The 10,098-nt window shown below is 40.9% G+C and overlaps 1 protein-coding gene across 1 annotated transcript; it reads left to right on the top strand.

Moving 5' to 3' along the window:
- Nucleotides 1–7,836: 7,836 nt before the first annotated feature.
- On the top strand, nucleotides 7,837–10,073 carry dlx3b (distal-less homeobox 3b). The gene is made up of 3 exons (XM_020924215.2): nucleotides 7,837–8,253; nucleotides 8,670–8,854; nucleotides 9,269–10,073. The coding sequence occupies exons 1-3, from the start codon at nucleotides 7,926–7,928 to the stop codon at nucleotides 9,599–9,601; spliced, it is 846 nt and encodes a 281-aa protein (XP_020779874.1). The 5' UTR covers nucleotides 7,837–7,925; the 3' UTR covers nucleotides 9,602–10,073.
- The last annotated feature ends 25 nt before the right edge of the window (nucleotides 10,074–10,098 follow it).

Raw genomic sequence — 10,098 nt, 5'->3', positions numbered from 1 at the left:
ACTCTCCGGACCTGTGCGTTTTCCACTCAATTGAATAGAGCCCTCAGATCATTAAAAGTCCATTCATTAGTGAGGGACAGTGCAGGGGACTAGGGGTGCACTGAGAGGCCTGGAGAGGGGGCCTGACTCATTCACAAAGGGGGCTATGGTCCGTGGTGGGTGGCACTGGACTGAAGCACCTGAGATAGGAACTACATGAATAATGGAGTGTATAATGGACTGTAGTGCTGTTTAAAGAAGCAGTTCAGATTCATAGAATGTTATATAAACTTTCCTGCTGTTAGCCAATGGGGAACCATGATTTGAAAGCATGGGGTCATCAGTGACATCACACCGGGGGTGTTCTGCATGTATGTCTGTGGAAGAATGTGAAGGTGTTACCATGGGAATACAAGGCAAACATTAGCAAAGACAATAGTGGATCAGTTTTATGTATCACATTTTGAACACTCAAAGACTCTTTGTAGAGCATTATTCATTCACTCCACACTTGGTTAAGGTAAGCTATTATAGTTGCCACAGACGGACAGAAGCAAGGCTGTCCATCTGTGCCATCGGCCCCTCCGACCACCACCATTCACTTACGCACACACCACTTTCATACCAGTCAATGTGGGTGAAGTACCTTGCCTAAGGACACAATGGCAGTTTTTGCCACTGGCGCCCCACTGTGGCACCTGGAATACCCAGCGATCTTCCATCCAAGTACTAACCAGGCCCGGCCTTGTTTAGCTTCAGAGATCTGACAAGATCAGGCTTTGACAAGCCTGTAAGGCCGTGAAGACAACAAAAAGAAAACACCAAACTTCATTTGGACAATTTCAGCCCTGGAATTGCCAGTCTCCACTGAACAAAAGGTAGATAGCTATTAACTTGAAAACTACAGCTTCATGACATCCCAAGGTAGAACAAAGCATTTTGAGCATTTCAGATGAAGACAGACTAAAGGGTTACTCAAACATGTGTGAATGAAACAAAATGCTACTCAATGTAAAATATTGTCAGTAACAGCATTAAAACATGGCTTAAAACTCACAAGAATCCATGTTGTATAATATAGGACACTTACGTTTATCTAATGTATTCTAGAGTTTACTGTGCTACATTTTGCTGTGCCATCAGCTCTCCAAGGAAACCACATCCAGAACAAAAGCCCTGATGAGACACAGGGTAGAGAGGGAGGAGAAACTCACCACCCCAGGCCAAATATTTATGCAGTACTTAATAAAGTGCGCTGTACTTGGCCCTAACATGTATCTGAGTCACTTTGCATTGACTTTACCTCACATTCACAATAACACGCATAAGGCAGTGACAGTGGGTTGGATTGGTATAAGGCTTGTAAACTCCCACACAAGGCCCTGCTCAGACATGTTAGATCTACGCAGCTCAGTGTTTTGTGTGAACAAGCCCACCTAATGACCAGGTGTACTACAGTGAGACAAGACTGCAGCGGTTTTAAGTGCTTTTACCCAACAGAGGCTCAGAGAAGTGAAGTCAATTTGGATAATGTGTTTAAATGCTTTATGATAGTGGTTTGTGAAATACGACTGTGTCTGTAAGCTCAAAGAAGACAATATATACAGTGTACCAAATCATGAGGGAGTTGAGTTGAGACAGTGCAATAAGGAATGAATTGTAATCAAAACATACATATTGTAGTAAATTCAAATTCTAATTACTGAATTTGTGTGTATGCATTTCTCTGATTGGTTAATCTGCCTGTCAATCACGCCCTCTGAAATTGGGAAAACATGATATGACTCCAGATCCACTCAGCTTTGTAAAGTTTTGTTAAAGTCCTGTACTTGATTTTTTTCCTTTATTTTGGAGTTAATCCTACATGCTGCATGCTGTCTGCAGCTAATTAAAAAGTATTTAATTTAGGAAGTGTGTGTTAACATGCTAGTTGTTGATTTCCATCACAACAAAACTCCACACTGGTCACTAGAGAGTTGTGAAAAGTGCTTATAAACTTGTAGTGGTGAATAATTAGGATGCTCTGAATGCATAAGGTAAGTGAGTTTAATACTGAACAAATCTGTCTTTTTAGTTTTTTTTTTTTTTTCCAAATTTCTACTCAAGGAAATCAGTTTAGGCCACTCACAGACTTCAAAATGTTGGTCTTCAAAATCAAACAATTAAATTAAAAGATATATTAAAAGATATGTCTTTGTTGAAATATTTCAAGTTTCTGAAGTGGTAAGTTAGAGTTTATTGTATTTTTTAACGAAAGTGTAAGGAAATACCAGTTTGGCTGAAGAGAGAGCATTGTCTTCTCCACATGCAGTGATGATGGAAGGGCCCAATTTCATCTTGTCTGCCAAAGTTGCACTGTGGGCCAATACAAACACGTTCAGATCAGGGTGGGGCTTCCTGCTCGTGATGAATCCTGGGAGTGAAAGAGGACATCTCAGCACAATGCGTTTACTCTAATCTGTTTCCATGACAACAGATACACTTAAGTAAAACAACATCAGGCAAAATTTGTATGCGTGTTTGTCTGTCTTTTTGTAATCAGTGCAAATAGTTTATCTCAATCATAGTACAAGCTTGTTTCTTTGTGTTTTTTGAGAGCAGGAAGTAATCAAAGAAGATCTGGAGTTTCTTTTGATCAGGCTGAACAGCTGGGAGCATGAGCTGGCTACTGCCAGCACTGCACTAATGCAGAGGAGCTGCAATCTTGTATGGAGAGCAGGGTTGCCAGGTTCTGAGGATTGAGTGAGAGTGGTTCACAATAGGACAAGATACAGACTGCATTAAATAAACTATTCCTCAGACTGCATAGATTAAGAGAGTAGAAGTTAGCTTGAAGAGAAATTTACAGGAATATATTCAGATGTATTTGAGAAAGACTTGTATAACAGCACAAAGACTATTTCAGCTCAAACCAGGGGTGTAGTGGGTGTGGTATGCAGGGGTAGGCCATCCACCCACTGAACCCAGGACTGAACCAGGACTAAATTAGGAACATACCAGAACTGAACCAGGCCTGAGTGTTGGGACGGGCCCGGAGATGCGCCCCTGTAGATCGTCGGGTGACCACAGGAGAAAGGACCGGCAGAGAGCTCGCCGCTCCACGGGGATAAGCGCAGCTGCAGCCCGATCGTGCTTTACAGACACCCTGCTCCATGAGCTCAGCGTTTTTGTCAAGTCTAAGATTAGTCATGGTTTTGTCCTGGTTTAGTCCTGGTATAAACCTGGTTTAATCTGGGTTTCGTCCTGGTTCAGTTCTGGTTTAGACCTGATTTAGTCCTGTTTTAGTCCTGGTTCAGGTCTGTGCACGTGTTGTAGCCTATAATTTATGTTCTGTAGATGATTATGAAAGGCGATAATGTTTATAACATGATTCCGTATCATTTTGAGTAAAAACATCAAATATTACTGATTTTACTGGGCTGGCACCTTAAAAAAATCCCTTCTACACCACTGTCTCTAACTAAGTGCTTTCTCTGTGGTCAAATTATGTTAAAATAAATCTTACCTTGAGGAACAGAGTTTCAGACAGAGCAGTGCCTCCAGTTAGCAACACACCCCCAGGAAATGTTGATGACATCAGCTGCAAAGTATATGAATAAAACCAGGATCTCAAAGGGATGAAGCCGGTGCCATTAGCTTGTTTCCATAGACATAGATACATTTAATGCCAAACTGTGAAACCAGCCATCCAGACAAAGCAATGACATCTCCATGGAGACAGGCCGGTAGTAGACTTTCCCCAGTAAAGTTACATAATGCACCACATTTAACATCAAATGTGAGTAATTTCTGCACATGCTTTTTTGTTGTTGCCTTATTACCAAACAAATGAACAAAAGTTAGGATGTGTAGAAACATTGTCTTCATAACAGATAGCCATCTCTCTGTTTCCTGGTTTGGCATTTACATCACTACATTAGTCCAATTACCCACAATCCAGTGCTTAATATCTCCGTAATAAGCACATTATTATCATCAAGCGCCCATTATGCATGCGCACACTTGCACAACCATTTTGCATATTCTCTTACTAGTTAGACAACTTACATCATTTTCAAAATTGTAATATGTTTGATATATTAAAGGGTCCATATTACACTATTTTCTGATCTATGTTATAATGTTGTTTACTCATCACAAAAAAATACCCAGAGTAGAGTTGTTTTGTTTCCTTCACACATGTTTAACACATAAACCTTGCAAATTTAGGCTGAGTTCTTCTTTCAAACATAAACTCTTTGTTCCACCTTGTGATGTCATGTGGTAATGCAGAGAATGCTCCACTTTGTTTTAAAACTTCATACACCTTCACTAGAATCAGTTGGATAATTTCAGACCTGAAATTGTTAATCTATACTGAACAAAAAGTAAAAGATAGCTGTTTACTTGAAAACTACCACTTCGTGACATCACAAGGTAGAAGTAAGCATTTTGAGCTTTAGAGATGTAAACAGACTACTACTTACTCAAACATGTGAATGAAACAAAATACAACTCCAGGCATGTCTTTGATACACTTACAACATTATAATATGGCTTAAAGCTCACAAGAGTCAATTCTGTGTAATAGGAACTTAAAAAATGCTTGACTATGTTATTGTTGTGTGATGTCCAAGTTAGGGTACTAAATGTTGACAATTGCGAGATAGGGCAAATGCCTTAATGGACCTCTGCTCTTTTCATATTAACTAACCTGATGTAGCTATTTCCTTGACAAACACCAGACATTGTACTGTGTAACTCAGTGAGAACAGAACATTTGCAGCCTGGTTAAATACTTACAAGTGACTCTGAAGTCTTTTCCAGATGTCTAATGTAACAGAGTGTTAGGAGAGTGTCACAGCAGGCCTGCCACACTACACCATTTATAACTACAGAGCATGACATCAGTTAGAGCAGTGTCATTACCGGGGCCATTACACTCTCTCTCTTGCTCTCTCTGAGCTGCAGGGGACCATCGAGCTTCACTATGTCTTCCTCCTGTGTATTTACATGTGTGTATTAACATGTGTGTAGGTGCCAGTGAGCCCATGGCCTTTAGCATCTGTGAGCATGTGTGTCCCATTAGCTTGTAAACGCTTTGGCAGCTGTGGGTGGACCCTCGGCGAAGTACCTGGAGTCGAGAGCTGTTCACATCTGAGCAAAGCTGACCCAGTGGAGCAGCCTGGTACAACAAAAGGGTGACATTACTAAGAGTTCACAAGTCTGTAATTTCTGTAAAAAAAAACAAAAAACGTTATGTTACACACAGACAGACTAATAATAAAGGATTACTCAAATATGTGTGAATGAAACAAAACATAACACCAGTTATGCTTTTGATGAGATAACAAAATTGTGACATGGCTGAAAGCTCACAAGACTCAATTTTGTGAAATATAGGACCTTTAATGATGACACAGGTCCTAAATTAGAGAACTGACAAGCAAATACTTATATAGGTATCTTAGTATTTGTATAGGTATCTTGAGATTCTTTCATAATTTTGACAATTTTATACAAATCCATCAGAAATGTACTAAAACATGCCTGTAAATGTCTCAGTTCAGGTTCAAGTATTGCATAAAAGTGAACAAACTGAAAAACTACTACTACTACTTAAAATGAACTACAAAAGAACAGATGTATTGCTTTAGCACACAGACCATCTCTATCTCACTCTGTACTACTCTTTATCTGGACTTTACAAAGACCCATGGAACTGTGGAAAAGGGTCTGACCAAGGGAGAGGCAGGGGAGCTCTTTGTTGTTGCGGCCCTGTCCCATATGATTCAAGTCCAAACATCCTGCAGTGTAGGTGTGTATATATAGTGTTACAAACAGAATACTGCTATCCTCTGCTGCGGAAACTATTGCAACTATTGCAACTACAGTACGAACCCTTATATTGTACAATATTTCACAATAAAACCAAATCACGTAGCATATGATGTTAGAATCTACATGTAAAATCATCTATTGCATTTTGAGATGGCTACTATGTTTTTATGTGGACGTAAAGGCAAACTTTAGTCTTTTTTGGAGCAATACTGCCATCTCGTGGTGATTAGTGGGAACTCGTACTTGTATACACGTGCCTGGACTTGTTCCCTTAATTTAGGCATAATCATGATTATGCTAAAGGAGTTTAGAAGTTTCAAAGGTGTAAAGAAATAAGATGCTCACTTTTACGTCCTGTTTGTATCTGTATAAACGTCTGTACATCTGTATAAACGAAAGCACCTAAAAGTAACTTGTGACATACCTTCGCTTGCAGCACTTGTGACATTCTTGTGCATTCATTTAAATTTGCACTTTTTTGGACTTGGAACGTGACTCCCCGCCTCGTGGCGCCTCAATGTAGTGCAACAATGTGGCGTTTTAATTAAATCAAGAGAAAGCCATGACACATTTTACTATGTACTAAAAAGTTTAAACTTTAAAGGACATAACTGCGTAATTGTCTACAACCAAACTTGTCAACAACCAAGCAGCTAAATGGGATCACGTGAGAAGTCGACAGCCATGTAGTATGTGAGTATTTAAACAGTAAGGCCAGCATGGAGTATCCCTAAAGTAACTGTATGAGTACTGTATGTAAGATTTTTATTTTAAACGCCATAAATTTGACCTAACGGTGTCCACACATGCAAATATAGATATAAATGTAGTTTATAGTGATAACAATACTAATGCTCATTTATTCTTAGTTACAAAAACATTGGGCATGATGGGCGCGTTGGTCATGTTATAATTTGGTGTTTTGATTCAGACAAAGCAGATTGAGTCTCACCTATTAATCAGCCAATTCATAATCAGTGCTAGTGCAGCCTCTGCTGTTCAGTGAGTGAATTCTGGAGGTTCTGAGCTTCTACATGAGGAACGAGGCAAATTGTATATGGCCTCTGCATGCACCCCAGATTAAAAAGGGAAAAAAAAGTTGTGATACAAAAGCATGTCCAAAGAGGGCAGTAGAGTTGTATGTTTGGACTTCATTTCTCATGTCACAGTTGAGTCTTCACGTTCCTTTGACTCAGGTCAGGTGAAGAGTGGGCCACTATTAAATTAAATATAAAACACATTTTTTATGATTTTGAAACGGGGTATTTCAACTTTTTCCAAGCAAAAGAGATACACGCGCGTTGTTATAGATTGAGTGCAGTAGGTGGCGCTGTTCACCATGTCTTTCATGTCAGTGAGTTCTTGATCATATCAAACAGGACTACATCTTCCATTTTGATAACCACTCGCTGTTTCATCCTTAACCGTGGTAATTGGAAAAATAAATACTCTTGTTTGCAAAACGTGTGTTTACATTAGCATTGCACTGACACACGCAACAGCCCCCGGGCGCACAGGATCTTCTATCTGCCCATCTCTTTCACCTAAAGTTCACTGTCCGCCAACACCTATTGAATCACAATGGAAGACAGTGGGAGGTCTTTGAATGGGCTCAATACGGTGTAGTCTGCGCCTGGTCTTAAGAAAACATTGCATAAAAAACGTAAGGAGACGGTCTGGCTCCAGGATTAAAGACTTATTATGTAAAACTTAGGCTGAAAACCAACTGGATTTTTATGTGTACAAGTACAAGTACAAGGACATTTTGTGTTTAGGCCTACATACAGTTAGAGTAGAGATGAGGTACGGTATACAAGTCTGCTGGACAGGTAAATGCAAATGTGGTGCGTAGAAACAAGTCAGTGATGGTAAAGTATGCGTGCATTGGCTCTTCGCTGAAGGCTGGCTTTTACCACGAACCTTGCCTGGAGCGCCAGAAGGAGGGGTGAAGCCAACAGCCAATGAGAAGGCAGCGTGCAGCCCAGCGCTCTATAACTGTGTCACAAGAACCGAGCAATGCCACAACCGAGTCACTGCAGCTTAGGAGAGTTACTTTGGAATATACACCAGCACAGCGCGTTAAGAGCTACCAGTGGAGTTGTGTTTTTGGAAGGGCTGCTTTCACCATGAGCGCCGCACAAACCTACGAGAAGAAGATCTCTAGCATTCTGACAGATCTACCTGGATCTATGGGTTGCCATCCAAGCTCCAAGGACTCCCCAACTCTGCCCGAGTCCTCCGTAACGGATATGGGCTACTACAACGGCCACCACGAGTACTACCAGGGTCAGGCGTACGGGCAGCCCATCAACTCATACCACCATCAGTTTAACTTGAACGGGATGGGGGCTGCCGGAGCCTACCCCACTAAATCAGAATATCCATACACGAACAGCTACAGACAGTATGGACATTACAACAGAGACCACCTCCAGGCTTCGCCTCCAATCTCAGGTAAGAATTCACCTTAAACCTAAGGTTCCAGCTTTGTGAACAAAATCTCTATCTTAGCCATGACTATGTAAGTGCATAAAATATGAGAATGCGAATTTAAGATGTTGTGCGTTCTTTACTGTGTACGCACACAGATATGTATCAGTTTTAATGTTTTTACTTTAACACCTCTGATCATTAGCACCAGGTCATAAAACAATAATGAGATGAGTTGAAATGATAATTTTCTCCGGGGTGAACTTTAGAGGCATGCTGCTAAATTTGAAAACCTTTGTTTTGATACGTTTTATTTTTACCACATTTTAACAATATGGGAAATATCACGTCTCTCTGAACACCACGATGTATTTACATACTGTCAGAGTTTGCGCATATATCAAACTATAATAAATGATGTGGTTATTATTTCATTGTAGTTAAAGAGGAGCCAGAGCCAGAAGTACGAATGGTGAACGGAAAACCAAAAAAGATTCGCAAGCCAAGGACGATCTACTCCAGCTACCAGCTCGCCGCTCTGCAGAGACGCTTCCAAAAGGCGCAGTACCTCGCGCTGCCCGAGAGAGCGGAGCTTGCAGCCCAGTTGGGCCTAACCCAGACACAGGTAACAGGACATTCTCTCTTTCACAAGTCCCCATTGTTTTATCCTTTAAATACAATTCATATAAAGACATATGTGTCCTAAGCCACGCGCGTAATTACGCGGACAGTTCAAATGCAATCATTATTATTATCAATTGGATTTGTGCACATTAAACTGTGTTATTAATAAAGAGCATAGTGTCATGGCAAAAGCACAATATAAAAAGGTGTGGATAGAGAAGGACAATTAATTATTCTATTATTTTGCCACTGAATGTATTTTGTGCATAGAACATGCAATGCAGTATCATTCAATAATGAAATAAGCTAAAATTAACTAACCTTTATTAATTAGTGTTCCAACAATTTTCGTCCCTGACCAAATGAAAGTTATATTTCAGCTATACTAATGTGCACCCTGTCTCATTGTTCTCAGGTGAAGATTTGGTTCCAGAACCGCCGGTCCAAGTTCAAGAAGCTGTACAAAAACGGCGAGGTTCCCCTGGAACACAGCCCCAATGCCAGCGATTCCATGGCGTGTAACTCTCCCCCTTCTCCCGCTGTGTGGGACAGCAGCAGCAGCAGCACGCCCCAAAGCACCGCGCTGAGCCGAGCCCCCGTAGCGCCCCAGCCCACGCACAGCAGCCCTTCGCCGCCTTACATGGAGGACTATAGCAGCCACTGGTACCAACAGGGATCCACGCACCTACAGCACCCAGGCACCGTGCACCACGCCGTGCCGCAGCAGAGTGTAGGGGCCGTATACTGAGGGACTCAACAGATATGTGCTTTTGCCGTAGAGACTCTAAGAGGAAGCGGGACAAGCCTCAAACATGAAACATCGCCTTTGATTTTGGATCATCTGGGCTCGTTGTTTCAGAACTGGGTTGAAAAGCACATACGTGATTTTGTTGCTCGTGGCAGCGTATTTAAAGGACAATGGCGTGGTTTATTAAATTATTTATCGCTTATGTTCTGTTGTATTCTTTTTTTAAGCAGTTTTACCAGTGTATGAAATTAATTCAAGTCCTACATAAGGGGTTGTGACGAGGCATCATAAAAACTCAGGTCTATTTATACTGTATGGATTTGTACAAAGATAACGTCGAAGGTTGTAAATATGTGTTTATATGAGAACCACTATGATCTTATTCGTTTGAGCACCGTGGTGCTTCCTTTTATATTCATGTAATTAGTCCACTTGTTGCCTTTCTGTCAACTGAATAAAGCTGTTAATTAGATGTTGTGTGTCTAGCGCTTTCTTTA

This window comes from Boleophthalmus pectinirostris, unplaced genomic scaffold (assembly GCF_026225935.1).
Source record: "Boleophthalmus pectinirostris isolate CB_2022bp ecotype Guang Dong unplaced genomic scaffold, ASM2622593v1 HiC_scaffold_14, whole genome shotgun sequence".
NCBI lineage: Eukaryota > Metazoa > Chordata > Actinopteri > Gobiiformes > Gobiidae > Boleophthalmus > Boleophthalmus pectinirostris.
This window is presented reverse-complemented; position numbering and strand designations above follow the sequence as displayed.

What these genes read in the sequence shown, in the direction of transcription:
- dlx3b (XM_020924215.2), top strand. Translation starts at nt 7,926, where the DNA reads ATGAGCGCCGCACAAACCTACGAGAAGAAGATCTCTAGCATTCTGACA. An exon ending in GGCTTCGCCTCCAATCTCAG is followed by an intron (nt 8,254 to 8,669) that starts GTAAGAATTCAC and finishes ATTTCATTGTAG; the next exon opens with TTAAAGAGGAGCCAGAGCCA. An exon ending in TGGGCCTAACCCAGACACAG is followed by an intron (nt 8,855 to 9,268) that starts GTAACAGGACAT and finishes CATTGTTCTCAG; the next exon opens with GTGAAGATTTGGTTCCAGAA.